This window comes from Stegodyphus dumicola, chromosome 5, assembly GCF_044657685.1.
Source record: "Stegodyphus dumicola isolate Sdum_Otavi_A_Nest chromosome 5, ASM4465768v1".
NCBI classification, from domain to species: Eukaryota; Metazoa; Arthropoda; class Arachnida; order Araneae; family Eresidae; genus Stegodyphus; species Stegodyphus dumicola.
In genome coordinates this window covers 14,390,774-14,411,203 of record NC_140772.1, presented here as the reverse complement: position 1 = coordinate 14,411,203, position 20,430 = coordinate 14,390,774, and the positions used below count along the sequence as shown (strand labels likewise).

Here is a 20,430-nt window from a genome sequence, read left to right as displayed (position 1 = left end):
ACTGCAGTTTATCCTAAAAAGTCTGGATACGTATGTGTTTGTATCAAGTAAACAGTCTGTATTTTTTTTTAACCCTTAGAGGCGGAAAAATGGTTTCAAATGTTGATCGCTTTGACCTCTCTGACGTGTTGAAAATGGATAAAATGCAGCTGTTTTTACTCTGCTGTTTATTATCTAGCCTTTTTTTTTTTTTTTTTCCTTCATCCCTGTCCTGGGAGTGATGGGCTGGGCAGATAATGTGAAGCACTTTTTTTGAGAACGGAATACCATTTCAACGCATTTTGGGAACTCCCTTGATTCATTGACTCATTGTGCTGCACTTGCCGAATGGTACGCTTTTGTTCTATCAGAGAAACGCGTTCAAGATTATCTAAAGGTTATTTTGTCTTTCCCACTGCATTTTTCTGCGGACACGCCCTTAGGTCGTATCATATTAAAATTCTCTCTTCGTGCATCTCCATTTTTACACTACTTCAGCCGTTCTATTAGTGGTGAGATTTCAAACAGCTGTTTTACTTGCTGCTGTGTATTCTCGGTTTTTTGGATTCATAATCAGGTTGAATGAGCTTTAAAAAATTTGTTTGGGACGAAATATTTGTGAATTCTGTAGATAAACGAAGCAAAATAGAGAAAAGTAGAAAGATTCAAACAGAAGAATGATTAAAGAACACATTTTCGAAATAAGCCACATACCGTTTATTACTCAAGATGTAATTGTTCTTTTTGCCAAGCCGAACTATTTGGTACTAATTTTAACATACTATTGGTATGTTTAAAAGGTCAGTGATATTTATCGGAATGGCCAAACTTCATGAAAGTAGGAGCTACATGCTAAAAATCGCAACTCGATTTTCCAAAAGCCGCCATACCCGCGTTTGTATCATTAATGAAAGTAGAGATACAGGTTTGAAATTTAATTAAAAAGAATGCCTCATTTTTTATTAAATAATATGATTAGATATATATATGTTTTCTTTTTCCTGTTTTAAATTCGGGAATGCAAGTTCCCGATATGCACTGCTGGCCACCCAAATTGCAACACCAATAAAGACAAGAGATATCACAACAAAATCTATTTAGTAGATAACATGTTGACCAAATATCAAATGATTAAATTTATGGACTTCTGTGAAGTGTGATTTCACAGAAGATTCAGTAGCCGCCTGTTTGCATATAATAATTTTGTGCATCTCCAAATCAGATGATGGTGGTTCAGTGGGTTTACTAATTTTAACACTTTTACATTTTAAACAATATTTTAATTACTATATACAGAGCGTATTCTTAGGCCGCCGCCTTCAACATGAACAAACTTTATTCTCTTACAACTAAGCGAGCAACAGCGCCCTCTAGCCTTTTTCTTCAAATTATACAACACTCCCCACCTGAACTCGGTGGAGAGTTCGTCTTTCAATAATAAATCCTAGAATATTCAATTAATATTTCAACAATAAATCCTGGAGAAATGGTTAAATATAACAAACATGCATACATAATTATAAGCACATAAAATTTTACAAAACATTAAATGATACTTATCAGCAAGGTCAGGAGAATCAAACCTAAAAATACAAAATACAAACATTAGTTAAGTTCCATATTATATAACAATTGTATAGGCCTTTTTAAGGTACCAGTAGGTGTTTTAATTATGCAAGATCTTATTTTACCATCTCTGCCTGGCATTAATTCCAAAATTTTACCTATTGTCCAAAGATTTCTGGGATGTTTGTCGTCATGAATCAAGACAATATCGTTGATTTTAAACTGAGATGCGTTAGCGTGTGGAGGACAAATATTGGCAGATCTCAGATTAAAAAGATACTCTGATCTCCAACGCTTCCAAAAATGATTTAAAATATCTTGATGGTATTTATATCGTTTAATAATTGAATTTCTTGACCCAATCAAATTATTTGATGTTATTTTATTAGCAGGCAGAGATAGCAATCGTCTACCAACCAGAAAATGAGAGGGTGTTAGTGGAGAAGGTTCATTGGGATCGGTAAACGCGTAGGTAATTGGTCTACAATTAATCATTGCCTCGATTTCAATGAGCACTGTTTCAAGCTCTTTCACAGTAAGGGATGATCGACCAATAATTTTTCGCAAGCTGGATTTTATGGTTCGTACCATACGCTCCCAAAACCCTCCCCACCATGGACCCCTCTCAATAATAAATTTCCAATTTATGCCTGTAGCAGAAAATAATTCTTTCACAGATGAGTCACTCAAAGTTTTAAAAATATGTTTTAGTTCTTTATCAGCTCTTTTAAAAGTCTTGGCATTATCGGAGTACACGGTGGTACACAGTCCTCGGCGAGCTAAAAATCTTCGGAAAGCTAGCAAAAAACTTTCAGTGCTGAGATCAGTTACTATCTCTATATGTAAGGCACGAGTGACCGCACACGTTAACAACAGCATGTAAACTTTACCTTGCCTGTCTTTCGTAAAAAATGGACCGGCGAAGTCCAACCCGGTCACAGCAAATGGAGGCGCCTCTTGGATTCTGTCTGGAGGAAGTGGAGCGATATCCTGTACCCCAGGACGTGCACTATATCGTTTGCATATCACACATTTTCTGATGATAGTCTTAACACGCTGTCTTCCCTTAATGATCCAATATTTGTCTCTGATCTGAGTTAGTGTCGAATTAACTCCAGCATGGAATACCCTTTCATGCGAGTCCATGATGATCAACTCGGTAAACTTGCATTTTGAAGGTAATAGAATAGGATGTTTTAAATTCTCGTGACAGTCTGCAAATTGAATGCGACCTTTCAACCGAAGAATTCCCTCCTCATCAAGCCTTGGATTAAGGGAGTAGATGGAAGAATCGAGAATTGATTTTTTATTTGATAACTTAATTATTTCCGCTTGATACGATTCTCGTTGCGTAATTTTTACCCAATAATGTTCAGCTGCTTTAATCTCAAAAGCACTTAAAGGTCCATTCCCTGTAGACCTTTTCCGAAGCCTCCCAATAAATCTAAATACATAGGCAGTAATTCGAAGTAATTTTCCTAAAGAACTGAATTTTTCTATATGCAAAATTGGGGATTCATTGTTAATCACAGGTACAGTCAGAATAATACTTTTCCTTAACTCCAACGATTCTGAATTTTGTTGTAATTTCTTTTGTTTCGGAAAACTTTCAGTAGGAAAACGTAACCAGTGTGGCCCATGCCACCACAGATCATTCTTAACTAGTGACTGAGCACTAATTCCTCGAGTTAGTAAATCGGAAGGATTTTGTTTCCCTTCGCAATGGTTCCACAATTTTTTGTTGCATATACTCTGTATTTCTGTAACACGATTGGCGATAAATGGTTTCCAATTATTTGGCGAACCTTTAATCCAAGTAATGGCGATTTCGGAATCACTCCAAAAATAAACATCCTCAATTAAATCACCAAACAATTTTTTCAAATATTTATACATTCGAGAAGCCATGAGTGCTCCCATTAACTCTAAACGAGGAAGCGTGATTGCTCTTAAAGGTGCAACTCTGCATTTCGACATGATAAAGTAAGTTTTAATTTTAGAATCACTCGTACAATATCTGAAATATGAGATGGCCCCATATGCTTTAGGACTAGCGTCCGAAAATAGGTGAAGGCTTATATTCATTGGATCGTCATCAAAGAAATTTCTCTGTATCGATATTTCAGTTAAATCATTAAGTTCCTCCCGCCAAATGTTGAATTTGTCCTTAATCTCTGCAGGAAGGACCTCATCCCAGTCAGAACCGGAACACCAGATTTCTTGCATAATAATTTTTGCCCGAATAACAAAGGGTGCAATAAATCCAAATGGATCGTATATTTGGGCGATGCTTTGCAAAAGTTTCCTTTTTGTAGCAAAATCGTTTCCAGTAGAAAAGTCAATTAAATTTTTTAAATTTAACTTTATATCGTCTTCAATGGAATTCCAAATCATGCCTAAGAAATTCGATTCACTAGTTAATTTGTTGTCTGATTCCTTAATCCCATCTGAGACCCATAAATCGTTTAATGCTTTAGAATTAGTTCTTAATTTTCTGAAATTCATCCCAGCATCCTTAAATATGTTAACCGCATCTACGGATAACCGATATGCATCTTCAACCGTTCCTGCTCCAAAATATAGGTCATCGACATAGACAGAAGAATTTAACATTTGGAAACTGTCCGGCATTTTATCTTTATATTTTCGAATGTGATATTTTATAGTGGCGGCCAAAATGAAAGGAGATATAGTCAAACCGAAAGCTACGCGACACATTTGCATAATCTTAAAGGAGTCATTATTTTCATTAAACCAAAGAAATTTTAGAAATTTTCTATCACCTTCAGCAATTCCTATCATCAAAAAGGCTTTTTCAACGTCTCCACAAAACGCTATCTTAAACTTACGAAAATTTAACATAATGTCTAGTATATTTGGATTTAGATTAGGTCCCGATTCAAGGCAGTCATTTAACGAATTCCTGTCCTCTGTCCTTGAGCTAGCATCGTACACAATTCTTACCTTAGTAGTTTCACTAGGTCGTATCACTGCTCGGTGAGGCATAAAATATCTCAAATTTGTATCATTATTTGGACATTCCTCCACAATTCCTTCTAATATCTGGTTCTCAATTATATTTTTATATTCCTGAAAAATCTCCGGAGTTTTACTTAGTTTATTGTGAAGGTTTGCGAATCGTTTCTTAGCTACCTCAAAATTATTTCCTAAATTATTCGGACTGTATTTCCAGATTAAATTTGCTTCATATCTTCCGTTTTTAAACTGCAAATTTCTTTCAAACTGGTCTACTATTTCGCAGTCAATATCGGAATAATCATCAGAATTATTAATTCCCATATGTTCTAATTCCCAAAAACCTCTTAAATCTTTCAACACAACAGTGTTTGTCATTACCGCTAAATTTTCAGAACAATTTTTGCTTGTTTTATTTTTCTCGATTCCTGCGGCAACCCAACCAAAGACAGAACTGACTGCATACAACCCTTCAGATATTTTAATTCTTTCAGAATAAACTACATTCCAGAATTCATCCCCTCCAATTAATATCTCAACATCTATGTTATTTTTTCTTGCGCAATCGGCGATCTGCAACCCCATATGCTCCATGAAGTCTGCAATTTGTTTACTAGGCACACTGATGGACGCCGAGGAAATAACATCCGAGATCAAACATTCAATTTTTATTTTATTATTTTGTTTCCAATTCTGAATTTCGATTTCAACGACCGGATAGGAATGATTCATTGCCTTCGTCGCACCAAATGAATAAACAGAAAGTCTTTCATAACGGATTGGAGTAAGTTTTAAATGGTCGGCCAATTTTTTCGTTATAAAGGATCTGTGACTGCCTTGATCAAGAATTAATCTAGTTAATTTTGATTTATACTTAGAACAAGCATAAACTGTACAAGTTTGTAATAATATTTCCCTGGCATTACAGTCATTATTATTATCACATTGAGGAACAGAAGCAATCAATTTTAAGTTTTGAACTTTATTTCTTTCCTCAGAATTCAAAGTCAGAGATTCAGTTTCGTTTTTGGAATAACCTTGTTCCAACTTTTTGTTTACAAGGGATTTATTAGTACAAATCGATTCATTGTGATACATACCGCCACATTTATTACATTTAGTTTTATTTCTGCACCTTTTTGAAGTATGGAATTTTTTAAAACAAGAATAGCAGCGGTTTTCGGATCTTAGTTTCTTTAATTTATCAGAAACATTCACTTCGCATTTAAATGACTCGTGCAAATTATCACAAAAGATGCATTTTCGGTTAACTGCAGTATGAAATGCAGCCGTGGGTGTATTTTTTACATATTTTCTAGTTTCATATTTTGATTGATCGACTCGCGGAGGCACAGGATTTTTCCTTTCGCTTAATACTAGATTTGAAACTTCCCTGCATTCTATTTCCGTTTTAATAAATTGTGTTAATTCCGAAACTTCAACTTTATCTTTCGATCCTCTTTGCCGATTAAATTCCAAAACTAAATCGTCCGGAATTAATTTTAATAATATTGGAATTAATAAATGTCCATATGAGCCAGAAGTTACTTCTAAAGTTTCCAAATTACGAATCGAAACTTCTAATTCGTCATATAATTTACGTAAAGCCTTTACGTTAGCAGAATTTTTAACGGCTTCTAAATTGAGAATTTTATTCATGAATGAATTAATGATCAGTTCTTTTCGACCATATCTGTCCTTTAGTAATGCTACACAACTATCATAATTACTTTCTGTTAACTCAAAGCCTGACACAACATTCGAAGCTTGTCCCGTTAAGAATGTTTTTAAGTATACAAATTTTTGTATTTTTGAAAGAGTTTCGTTTTTATGTATCGAATTTTCGAAACTATTCCAAAATTCATTCCATTGTTTGGGGTCTCCCCAAAATTTATCAATCATTAATTTTGGTAATTTCAGCGTACTACTCCCACTAGAACTGGAACTTACATGCAAAATTCCATTACCACTAGACTGGTTTAAATCAGAACTTTGGGGATTCCTCGCTGGCGGTACTGCGGTAACCGCACCTAGAAGCTGCTTAATTTGACTACAAGCAATTATACATTTGTCATTGTATTCTTCGCTTATACTACAATCTTCTTCAATTAAGTTAACATCAATTAACTCTTGTATTTCATCATCAAGCGTTCTCAAATTATTTTTCTTTTCGGTTAATAATTCAAACAATTCTCGTAATTCTTTAATCGAATTTTCCTCCCCTTCAATTTTTAATTTATCTTCAATCACTTTAATTAACCTAGTAACAGACGATCTCAATGTGGAACGTTTACGTTTCAATCTATCTAACTTCTCTTCCATTTTATTTAATTTAAATACACCCACGACAGCAATAATAAATACTTACTAATGTACTACAAATAATCACTAAATAATTTAAGATTTCCCTACCTTTATTTGGAATTCCATTGTCACTTGAATATGAAATATCCATTGAAATCGAAACACTTGGATCGAACACCTAAAATCTTCACAAAGCCTTAATTCCTTACGCCGATGCACCATCTAATAATTTTGTGCATCTCCAAATCAGATGATGGTGGTTCAGTGGGTTTACTAATTTTAACACTTTTACATTTTAAACAATATTTTAATTACTATATACAGAGCGTATTCTTAGGCCGCCGCCTTCAACATGAACAAACTTTATTCTCTTACAACTAAGCGAGCAACAGCGCCCTCTAGCCTTTTTCTTCAAATTATACAACAGTTTCGTCCAACATGACTACCGATTTCCCTGAAAGATAATCCACACTCTTGTTAGGCCACTATCCTTCCTATGTCGAACTCGGATACTTGATCAAACGATGATCGCAGTTTACTAAGAGGCATAATTGATCCCTTTTTTTTTACCACAAGAAAAACACAATTGCCGAACTTGAAATCGTCGAAAACTCCAAGTCTTAAATAGCGCGCGTGATATGCGTATGCGCTGAAATTCTAATCATTTGCATATCTCACCTCCGCTAATGCATGTTGTAAATTTCATGTTATTTGCATGCTTCCTTTGGGGGGGTTGCATTTACGGTGGCCAACAGTGTATATGTATATTATACCAAATAGGAAGAAAAAATTTATTACCATATTAAACTTAATTAGAACGGTCCTTTAAATTCTTAATTTTGATTGCATTGCTATTCAAGGCCTCACACTGCAATATGTTACGTCGCACTTTCCGTTCAGTAACAGCACCGCGAAATCTTTTGCCCCATCGCTGCTCAGAATTAAAACAAAGACTTCCCAAGCTTATAAATAGTACCGCAACTAACTACGCATCCTGTTTCACCACTTCGCCGTCCTCTTGCCAACGTGTCGCTTAACCCCTTGCTGGCTATTCTTCCTTATGTAAGATGTATTAGCGTATTTAAAACTGTGGGGCGCGTTTAGCATTTCTGATGTTCTACCAATTAAGAAGATACTTGCTAAGAAATTTGTCATCCAGAAATAAATGATGTTTTTCAAGCTGGTCGTGCTTCTATTACAACTCTATTTCCAGTTACCAACTCAGCAGTTTTCTCAGCTATAACTAAAAAGTGAATGGGGCGCCTTCCTAATCAAGTTGTCATATAATATCAAGTTATTTACAACAAAATAAATCATATCTTCACGTCAGTCAAGCTTGTTTCTGTGCTGCAAACCTCAATGGAAATTTATTCCTCAATTGGATTTCGATAAAATATCTGCGATATTCAAATAAATGTGCCTGTTTATCTGCAAGTCCAAACATTCTAACGTCTAGGTAATGGAGTGGAATTACTACTGTTGTCAATTTCGAATCTATTACTGCCACCTCTTCAATATGTAGGAGGAAAAAAGAAGAAAAGAAAAATTCTGAAAATTTTCAGATTTTATATTACGTTTAAAGGGGCCTTCTTTTTTTAATTTATATGTTACCTTTATTTATTAAATATCATGTTCTTCGCACTTTAACCATAAAATTCAGTTCTACAGCAATATCACAAAATATTTAAAAGAACATATCTTTAGAATTTCTGATATACAGTCTCGGGCACTGGAGATATGTTTTTTTTTCGTACCGTGTTGCCATTGCTCGTTTTCGTTAAAGTTTTACGAAATATGAAATAGATAAATAAAACAAATTCGGCTTCCAGATACCCATATTCGGGTGGACGACTACGTTATTCAAATTTGATGTCTCTACCGTTGTTTTTCCACAGTGCGAGAAACATGCATGCATTCATGCAAATCCTTCATTATTTAATTTCTTTAAAAATAATGCAGAGCTCTGATATTTGCCTACAACAACTTGAAAAGTGAAAATCTGGTTTATATTAGAGGACACAAAATGCCAAAACAAAATTAATAGCCCTTTTGGGCAAACTGCCTCTTTGGTATTTAAATAAAAGTTCTTCATTAGTTCAGCTGCAGTATTCCCGGTAGTTTTGAAAATCGTTAATTCTGTTTATAGAACGTTTGAAGAACGTTTGAAGTGTGGGCACGCAGGATAGATTAATTTTTGCTTCCTCACTTCCTTGTTAATGTTATGCTTACTAATCTAAAAATCAAAATTACCAACTCCAGCAGATTCATAATTATTTTCTTTTAATCAAATTGTGTTAAATTATAGTCATTTAGGTGAAATAAAACTCAGATAGTGCTACGAATTTTAAAATTTTACATCACGTGTTTTGTGAATGAAAAAGAAAATTATTTTAATTAGTACAAATAGAAATATTATATAGAAATTGATAATCATGGCTATTGTATTGAAAATCTGAATACATAATGCTGTTTCTTCCTATACTGGATTAAAAGTACTGCATTTTTTATTAATAATTTATATATTAGAAAATTGAATTTTGCTAATTTGGTTTGAAAGATTAAATAATTTTAATATTTTATTTAAGGAAGGTTATTAACATAATTAATATAGTTTTGCATTATTTGTTTAAATACTTTTCAGTTAATATTTGGAATGTTTTAGCACAGTTTAAAAAAAAAAGCTTATTGTTGTAGGGTAATGTAAAATTATGCTTACTAAGTTTATAATACATAATACAAGTTATTCATCTTAAGTTGAATTTTAATTTCTGTACATTTATATTTTATTACAAGTACATATAAGAAAGAATTTTATGGGCGTGAATAGTAAATAAAAAGTTTGACTTTTATATATTACAGTCAAAAGTCGTTAATCCGGACTCGTCGGGACTTCGGCGATTCCGGATTATAGATCATCAGTTTAAATCTGGTAAGATGGCATGCAGAAATTATAAAATTAAAAGTATGAAACCGTAATTTATGAAATAAAGAACAATTATGATCTAAAGGGTATCAAAATTTACAAAAAAAAAAAAAAAAAAAAAAAAAAAGCTTAATATTTATTTTTTTACTTTATTAAACATTTCTTTCGATGTAAATTGTTTAAGTTGCTTCGTTTTATGTGATAATAGTTTCTCTTTAATTCTACAAACAGACATAATTTCTTGTTCAGTTACAAAGTTCCGCTGTTCAAGTCCTATAATTGCTGTGTCGAGAATACCCACTAATTTGTCAGTTGAAATTTTTTCATTTTCAATAACATCTGTGTCACTTTCTTCACTATCGGAAACGAATTATAATGACAAGGAATTTGATTTAAATCATATCAAAGATGGAGTACATCGAGATGAAATACTATATTTAGTAAGGAATTATAAGCCAAATAAAATAAAAACATCTGCCCTGAAGATAAGGATAGTGCTGACAGATCAACTTCCAATTCATTGCAGGCCGCTGTGTTCCCCCCCCCCCGCCGCAGAGCAGCGTGAAATTGATAAACAGATTTCGGAATGGTTAGAGAAAAGAAGGATATGCCTTTATCCATTCTTTACAGCAATTCCACTTTTTGTTTGATGGTCATTGAAACATACTTTCGCTTTGTAGATCCTTTGGGAGCTCCAGCATCGGAAATTCTATTTGACATAATCGAAAGTTCAAGCTTACTTTTATAAAATTGCTCTAACATTCTGCAAAAAATAATAGGCCGGATCCAATTCGAAGATTAAGGAACAACGCAATCTGCAACATTAACTGAAATAGATAATTAAATAATTTTAGCTTATACCGCCCGTTATACATTAAACTTGCATGCGTAAACGTATTGTGCGCATGCGCACACGTAAAGGTCAACGCGACGCATGCGCAGAAAGTTTGTAGAAAGTTTTTTATCATTACGGATTGTGGGTGTCCGAATTAATGACTTTTGACTGTATTTACATATCCAATGCTAAAAGCCAGTTAGTTACCTTATATAAAGAACAAAGGTTTTTATGTCAGTTGCATTTAAGTATCCCACAGCCATCGGCAAGTATTTATGCTGATTTGCTTGTAGAGGACATTACATTGCTCTACAATAAGAAAAATCTGGTTTTCTAGTAAAATAAGTATTAGTAGAATTTCATAACTAGGTACTAGAAACATTTTGATTTTATATTGATAACAAACACCATTTACTAATTCAGAAGTCAAACAACAAAAATCAGCGTTAATTTGCAAAATTTTCACAGGACTAGTTTCGATGGTTTTACCGAACCATCATCTTCAGCTGCAAAACCGCAAATGAACAAGATAGGAAATAATGTTTAGATAAGATAAGAAAGCCTGGACAAGAATAAGCAAGTGGCGCCATCTGTTGGCGAAACCAGAACTAAAACATGATTTCTCTAAAAGCCGAAGGCAAATTTGGATTGGAATTAGGATCGTTAACTAGAACAGAAAGATTTTTATGAATGTGAAATGCCTCTAGAAAATCCAGTTCTCCAATGGAAGATGTTTTTTGAATAATTTTGGCAGCAGAAAAATTGAAAGTGTGATTTTCGGACCAACAATGTTGAGCAACAGAAGACTTCTGTGTTTCCTTTTTTCTAACATATGCTTCATGTTCTTTGACACGAAATTTTAAGGCTCTCTTAGTTTGGCCAATGTAAATTAAACCGCACTGGCAAGGAATCCTATAAATACCCCAGGAATTCATATCCGGAATGGGGTCCTTGAGTATAGAAGTTGGAATTTTATTGATGGGAGAGTAAACAACCCGAAAGTTAAATTTCTGCAAAATATGTGCAACTTTATAGCTAATTGATGGAAAGAAGGGAATGACAACAGAATTTTTATAATCTCCTAAAATAAGAGTGTGGCTTTTGGTGTGTTGAGATGAGAATTTTTTAACTGCTTGATTAATAATGTTGGGTGAAAAGCCCCTGTCAATAGCTATTGCTTTTAAATAATTTAGTTCTTCATCAAGGGCCAGTTTGGAGGAGCAAACTTGAAGAGCACGGAAAACATAGGAATAAAATGAAGCTAACTTTTGTTTAGTCGGATGACATGATTTAAAGTGTGGTGGAAGGCAAACCGATGAAGGTTTACGGTAAACTGTAGTACTGAAGTTGGATGTGTTACGTGTGACCAGAATGTCGAGAAACGGAAGAGAATTGCAAGTCTCAAGTTCAAAAGTGAACTGAATAGCAGGATCAATAGAATTCATTGTTGAAAGAACTCTATTTAAATCATCTTTATTACCTTCAAACAGGGTAAAAGTATCGTCTACGTAGCGGAACCATGCCGGGAAGTTTAAAGTTTCAAACAATTTTGATTCATAATAATGCATGTAGATATCAGCCAGGATGGGACTGAGGGGGCTTCCCATGGCTAATCCCTCAGTTTGCTTGTAATATTTATTTTGGAAAACAAAATGTGTTTGTTTCAAACAGAGTTGAGTGAGAGAAATTAGCTCATCAATTTCGATGCAAGAGAAATGAAATTCGCGAAGTCTGGTTTCTAGACATCTTAATGCACCCTCCACTGGGACATTGGTGAATAATGATTTTACATCAAAAGAAACCATGAGTAAATTACGAGGAGAAATGTTTTTAACCTTTTTTACAAACTCTATTGAATTTTTTATGGTGTAAATGTTATTGTCTAATAGAGTGGAAAATCTAGAAACTAAATATTTAGCTAATGGATACGAGGCAGTACCTAAATTTGATACAATAGGGCGGAAAGGAATACCACTTTTATGAATTTTGGGAAGAGCATATAATCTGGCACAATTCGCAACAGATGGGATAAGCGAATGTTTTAAGTTGCTTGAAATGATTTGCGAAGATTTGATCGCAGTTTTTATTTTGGATAAGTCCGAAGGTGAAGGATCTTTAGGGATCGGATTATATGGTCCTTCGTTTAAGAGTTTAGTGACACCATCGATGTAAGTGTTCTTATCCCTGACGACTATCTGGCCACCTTTGTCGGCCTTTGAAATGACAATATCCAGGTTAGAATGAATCTCGCGCATTGTAGCTCTTTCTCTCGCAGTTAGATTTGGTTTCAAAGGTTTATTATTGAATTTCACATTATGAGCGATAAGATGCCTAATCATTTCTTTCTGTGAATCTGAAACTTTACTGAACTTGAAAGCTTTTTCGATAGGAGCCAAAATCTTTGGAATCGAGGGTTTACAGGTTTGTGAGAAGTTAAAATTATATTTTAGAATTCTCTCTTGTTCTTCTGAAAGACTAACATTAGAAATATTAACTATTGGCTTGATGTTTACAATGGGAAGATTTTTTGAACTACTTGAACTGGAAGACTGTAAAAGAAGTTTTTCGAATTTAACTGCAAGGGTGTTTTTATGACGGTTAACTGCATTCTCCGTTCTAGACCAAGACTTTTGTTCAAGGGCAGTGAATTTTGGATATGTTTTAGCGAGTTCCAGATGAAGCTTATAGAGTTCATGTTCAATTTTGGACAATTGTTGACGTGTATCCCTTATCACAGACCGAAGTAAGGCAAGTTTGCAATTTAACAGAATTCTTGAAACGCGACTCGAAGGTTTTTGATTAGATTTGATTTGAATAAAATTGGGGATCAATTTTTTACATTTACATTTAAGTAAAAAGTCAAGATGATTCAGGAATTTTTGCCGTTTCAGGCGTAATTTAGTGAAACGATTAACGGATGAAGGCATGATAAACAATGCAGAAAATCAAACTAAATTAACTGAGCAATAATAAAGTACACACAAAATAGCAGAAAAATCCCTCACTGAAATGAATAGAAAACAAAATGTTTGTAAGCAAAATGCATGAAATCAGACAAGCAAAGCACAATATCCAAATGTACAAAACATAAACATAACTTGAAAATTGCAAAAATGTACTCACCGAAACTCCTACAATCACAAAATGGCGGCCACACCACTAATTCTAAAATATAATTTTAACTTCTCACAAACCTGTAAACCCTCGATTCCAAAGATTTTGGCTCCTATCGAAAAAGCTTTCAAGTTCAGTAAAGTTTCAGATTCACAGAAAGAAATGATTAGGCATCTTATCGCTCATAATGTGAAATTCAATAATAAACCTTTGAAACCAAATCTAACTGCGAAAGAAAGAGCTACAATGCGCGAGATTCATTCTAACCCGGATATTGTCATTTCAAAGGCCGACAAAGGTGGCCAGATAGTCGTCAGGGATAAGAACACTTACATCGATGGTGTCACTAAACTCTTAAACGAAGGACCATATAATCCGATCCCTAAAGATCCTTCACCTTCGGACTTATCCAAAATAAAAACTGCGATCAAATCTTCGCAAATCATTTCAAGCAACTTAAAACATTCGCTTATCCCATCTGTTGCGAATTGTGCCAGATTATATGCTCTTCCCAAAATTCATAAAAGTGGTATTCCTTTCTGCCCTATTGTATCAAATTTAGGTACTGCCTCGTATCCATTAGCTAAATATTTAGTTTCTAGATTTTCCACTCTATTAGACAATAACATTTACACCATAAAAAATTCAATAGAGTTTGTAAAAAAGGTTAAAAACATTTCTCCTCGTAATTTACTCATGGTTTCTTTTGATGTAAAATCATTATTCACCAATGTCCCAGTGGAGGGTGCATTAAGATGTCTAGAAACCAGACTTCGCGAATTTCATTTCTCTTGCATCGAAATTGATGAGCTAATTTCTCTCACTCAACTCTGTTTGAAACAAACACATTTTGTTTTCCAAAATAAATATTACAAGCAAACTGAGGGATTAGCCATGGGAAGCCCCCTCAGTCCCATCCTGGCTGATATCTACATGCATTATTATGAATCAAAATTGTTTGAAACTTTAAACTTCCCGGCATGGTTCCGCTACGTAGATGATACTTTTACCCTGTTTGAAGGTAATAAAGATGATTTAAATAGAGTTCTTTCAACAATGAATTCTATTGATCCTGCTATTCAGTTCACTTTTGAACTTGAGACTTGCAATTCTCTTCCGTTTCTCGACATTCTGGTCACACGTAACACATCCAACTTCAGTACTACAGTTTACCGTAAACCTTCATCGGTTTGCCTTCCACCACACTTTAAATCATGTCATCCGACTAAACAAAAGTTAGCTTCATTTTATTCCTATGTTTTCCGTGCTCTTCAAGTTTGCTCCTCCAAACTGGCCCTTGATGAAGAACTAAATTATTTAAAAGCAATAGCTATTGACAGGGGCTTTTCACCCAACATTATTAATCAAGCAGTTAAAAAATTCTCATCTCAACACACCAAAAGCCACACTCTTATTTTAGGAGATTATAAAAATTCTGTTGTCATTCCCTTCTTTCCATCAATTAGCTATAAAGTTGCACATATTTTGCAGAAATTTAACTTTCGGGTTGTTTACTCTCCCATCAATAAAATTCCAACTTCTATACTCAAGGACCCCATTCCGGATATGAATTCCTGGGGTATTTATAGGATTCCTTGCCAGTGCGGTTTAATTTACATTGGCCAAACTAAGAGAGCCTTAAAATTTCGTGTCAAAGAACATGAAGCATATGTTAGAAAAAAGGAAACACAGAAGTCTTCTGTTGCTCAACATTGTTGGTCCGAAAATCACACTTTCAATTTTTCTGCTGCCAAAATTATTCAAAAAACATCTTCCATTGGAGAACTGGATTTTCTAGAGGCATTTCACATTCATAAAAATCTTTCTGTTCTAGTTAACGATCCTAATTCCAATCCAAATTTGCCTTCGGCTTTTAGAGAAATTATGTTTTAGTTCTGGTTTCGCCAACAGATGGCGCCACTTGCTTATTCTTGTCCAGGCTTTCTTATCTTATCTAAACATTATTTCCTATCTTGTTCATTTGCGGTTTTGCAGCTGAAGATGATGGTTCGGTAAAACCATCGAAACTAGTCCTGTGAAAATTTTGCAAATTAACACTGATTTTTGTTGTTTGACTTCTGAATTAGTATTTATTCGGCGTGTTATTGTGTCTTAAACACCATTTACTTTTTATGAAAGATTTTCATAAGACTGCAAGAATTTCGTATCTGATCTTCCAGCCACCTCAGGATCTTCACAAATTTATATTTTAGAGACTTTCAGATTGGACTCTAAATTTAATTTACAGAAAGATATTTTGTTCTAGTATATTAATATTATTTTACTATATTAATATTTATTTTATTTATTTTTGTTCCTCTTTCCTGACGGTCTTTCTATAGGGCTTCGATACTTTTAGAAATTAAGCCCTGGAGTATTAAGTTAGACAGTTTGAGGTTTTTCTCCCACCTTCTTAGCATGCTTTCGTGGTGTAATGGTCAGCACGGTCGGCGCATATTCAAGAGATGAGGCTTGAATCCCGACTAGGGTATTGTTCATTTTTCACATCTGCTTTAAAAAAATGCCTAATGTCTCAACAGTGGTGCCCAAACTAAAAAAAGGGAGGAGGATGATTCTCCACCACCATGATTTGGTGATTAGGTCCAATAATCCCCAGTTGCCCTTTAAAAGGGGAAGTATATAAGGTATTTCTCCTTCCTCCTTACCATGTCTTCATGGTGTAGTGGTCAGCAGGATCAGTGCGCATTTGAGAAATCCGTGTTTCGAGTCCCGGCAAGGGAATTGCTCATTAATAATAAATGCGCATGGAAAGAACCACATCTTTTAAGAAAACGAAACTATAGGTTATTTTATTTATTACTTTAAAATTAATACTTAACTTTTTAAACGTTATAAATGCATGTGATATTATTATCTTATAAATTTTAGCTTTTTTTCATGAACAGTTGCTTTAAGGCTTTTTTTCTTTTTTCCAAATTATTTAAAATGGTAGTTTTTTTGCTGCAAATTGCATTTTTTCAGTCAAGTGTCAACGCAAATATGTCATCGCTCCTCAATTCCTGTTTTAAGGGGAAATGCCTGAAAAATGAGGGGAAATGTGAACTAACCCTTCCGTTCTAAGTCCCTTTTTAAAAAAAAAAAAAAAAATGTATGTATTTTAAGGAGACTGACTGAAAGGTTGTTCTTCAACAACAAGATTTATTTTCTAGTTTATTGTTAAATATAAAAATTCATATATTCATATTCTCTTTTTATAAAATCTGTATCGAAAGATTTTCGAGTCAACTGAATTTAGTCGGTCTAGGTTAATTTTTAATTAATTTTACATGTAAATGTTGTCAACTTTTTTTTCCCCCTTTAACATATTTGATTGTTTGCATGCTCTTATTTTTATTTTTATTATATGTGTAAATTAATATATTTATATTTGATTTCTAGATAAATCTTCGATTAATTCTTGTCAGTGGAAAAACTAAAGAATTCTTATTCAGTCCTAGTGACTCTGCTGCTGACATTGCACAACATGTTTTTGACAATTGGCCTGTTGGTGAGTCGACCATAATTTTTCTGTTAAATTTCAAATTTTTTAAAATATTGGTATGTCTACTATTGTGCAAACATCATTTCATGCTTAATACCATTAGATATTTTACAAAAGTAGCGGCTTCCAGGGAAAATAGTTATCACAAAAAAGGAAAATATATATAAAGATTTTAATGAGCTCAGCTAGTGTAATTTTATAAAATTATTAAATATTTCTAATTAGATGTATCATGATTTAAATGCACTTTTATGTGAATCTGTCAGATTAAAAATTAGAAGAAAATATTCATAAAAACTGCATATTTGTTGCTTTTAAATCACATGGTTTGTTACTGAATATCAGACAGATTAAAAGTTAGATTAAGATTTAAGGCAACACTCTAATGCATAGAAATATATTAAAGTATTTTATTTCTGCCAATGGCAACACTGTGCTTTTGTATCTTGGAGTTTATTGAATAAAATTCAAAGACTTCTTACATTTATCTTACATTTTGTGAACTAGCAACAGTCTTTCATGCTGGAGATAAAAAAGTTTTATTTCAAACACTGTTACCACTGTTTGCTTTCAAATCACTGAGTTTCTTAATTAAAAATTCATTAAATTTTTAAATCAAAAACAAATTTGAAATCCTGGCTTCAAAGTGCACATGTTTGAGTGGAAGACTGTGTTCAAAATTTGGGGATTCTAGGTGCTGCCGTTTTTTGCAGTGCGAGGAACATACAAACATACCTACATGCAAATTCTTCATTATTTAATAGCACAGGTATGTGCTGAGCTATTTTTTTATTTCAATCAAATTTTATTATGTTTATATTGAGAAACTATAATAATTTTAAAGAGCATAATGCTTATTATTTTCAACATTCTATCTGTCTGCTTCATTTCCATTTGCTATAGTCATGAAAAGTTTAACTAACAAAGGTATGTCACTGCAGACGGAAACTAGGATACAGCAATCAAATAAAGATCAAATCTCTGTGCCCCAAACATTTGAATTAATTTCTTCTAAATCTAAATTATTCTATGAAGCGCATGATTCATTCTTCATTTTCTAACCTACAGAAAACTTAATCTTATCCTGTATTTAAACAAGCTGATGTTTTAACTGCATCATTCTAACCAATTATTTTTCTCTTGAAGTCACTAAATAATTAATTGCCTGAATGTGTCTTTTACATAATAGCTTGAAAAGTTATGTTAGAGCTCACTCAATTATTTCAATCAAATTTTTTTCATGTTTATATTAAGAAACTATAATAATTTTACAAAACTATGATAACAGAACTTAATTTCATTTGCTAGATCAAAAACATATGAACTTAATTTCATTTCTTTTTAACAGCATTCTTAAGGCCAGCTCCTGTTAATACACCTTGCACAGAATTTCTTTCATCCATGGAGAGGATTTTCTTTTTAAACCCAAATTTGAAATCTAGATTTTTGTCCCTGACATGGCTACTTTTCCATTCAAAAATATTTTACAGAAGATTTATTTAATTCTACGTAACATTTTTTATCATACAGAAGTTTTACTAGTTAAAAGAAACGTTTTCTAAGAATATTTAAAGCTTTTGGTTTCCAAAAAACAGTTTTAAAAATATAAATTCTACTTAAAATGCAAGCATTAATAAACTGCAGGCAGGATGTTATTGCAGTAGATTTACAAAGTTGAATTGAAAATAAGCTAACTTCTACAATCTTTACATTCTGTACAGCTTGATGTCAGTAAACATATTGCAATTCTTTATTAGGATAATTCTCTCTGGTGGTGAACTGCAGTTATTCTCTTGCCCTCCAAGTGCAGTGTCTGACATTTTGAAAATGTGTGATTGTAAATAACCCTTTCGCCATCCTCTCCTGTCCGCGAAAATTTCTTCCCAGTGGCCCTTTGTTTTTCGCAGCGTGTAATGTGGTTTTCTCTGTACATCATAACTTTCGTAGTGGATGAATGTAAATGAATATTAAATAAAATTATAAGGAAATAAAGCATAATGGAAAAGTAATAATATCTCTGCTTATTTCTAAGAGCAGAATTAATTCGATAACATCTGATCCAGGCAGTCAGTCCACTCCTACTATTTTGTTGTTGTAATCTTTTACAATTATTGGTTTTTTACAGTTCTTTTCCGTGTTTCAACATCAGTCATAGAGTTATTATGGACTGTACTTATTAAACATATGTCCTTCTTGTCTTTCCAATTCACAACCTCATTTTTTCTCTTTCTGCAGAGTAGACGTTGAAGATCACTCACTGTCTTCTATCTTATGTAAAATGGTGCAAATGTTCATAAAACTGAGGGGGAATTCAATTAGAAATAGAATGCCTGATTAGTATTGCCCTCTAGGAGGTATTAGAACAAACAAAAATAAAAACTCAAACAAGTAAACATTTAGAAAGCATTTTAAACGTTTAAAAGTTTTAAAATGTAGAAGAATGCTTCAAGTGCATTACGGCCGCCCTGCAGAAATTTCATTTGAACGTGCTAGACGCATTATGGATGACGAATAGGTTAAAGTTTTCTCAATTGTGAGTAGTAATTATGTGTAACTGTAAGATTTAATTTGAGAAATGACTGTACTGTGTCCTACTTCATTTGTTTAAAATACTTCCTGTCATGTACCCTCCCCCCTCCAAAATTTTTTTTTTTTTTTTTTTTTTTTTTTTTTTTTTGTATTTATCCATATATTGAGGAGATTATTGTAGACGAATGTTTCTTAGGATCCTTCATTGGACTTTTTAATAAAATAACCATTGAGTTCTTTTTTTCTTTCATTAATGACAATAGATACGAATCCATGGTGAATATAAAACTATATTTTAGCATAGAAATCTAGTTCTGTGTTTCCATTGCTGTTATGTTACATTTATTTTTAATTTTTCATTCTTACAATCCTCTCGTTCATTTCTCAAACTTTTTGTGTTGATAGTTACGTAGTGATAAAAGCAAAAGAATTTAAATAAAAAAAAATTCTCCAGTTTGGCATCAGGGATATAAATTATTCAGTAGGTGTAAAATCAATGGTATTTCAATGTAGAATGTTTCATTTTGAGACGTATGCCAAGCAAAAAGGCAGTTATGGAGCCAAATTATTGATCAATACAGATTTATCTAATGAATAATTGTTCATTCAAAATGGAGGTATGTTATTTAGTGCTGAAGTGAAATTAAGAATCAGGACTCTCAACTTGTTTTATTATGAAAAATTGTCAAATGGGGCGAAAGT

General features: G+C 33.2%; 1 protein-coding gene across 1 annotated transcript in view; it reads left to right on the top strand.

The window, feature by feature from the left end:
- LOC118204742 (ubiquitin-like protein 3) overlaps nucleotides 1-20,430 on the top strand; it is a 108,284-nt gene that overhangs the window by 71,455 nt on the left and 16,399 nt on the right. The window contains exon 2 of the mRNA XM_085816459.1: nucleotides 17,097-17,205. Coding sequence (XP_085672585.1) covers nucleotides 17,097-17,205 — 109 coding nt within the window. The remainder of the gene's footprint in view (nucleotides 1-17,096; nucleotides 17,206-20,430) is intronic.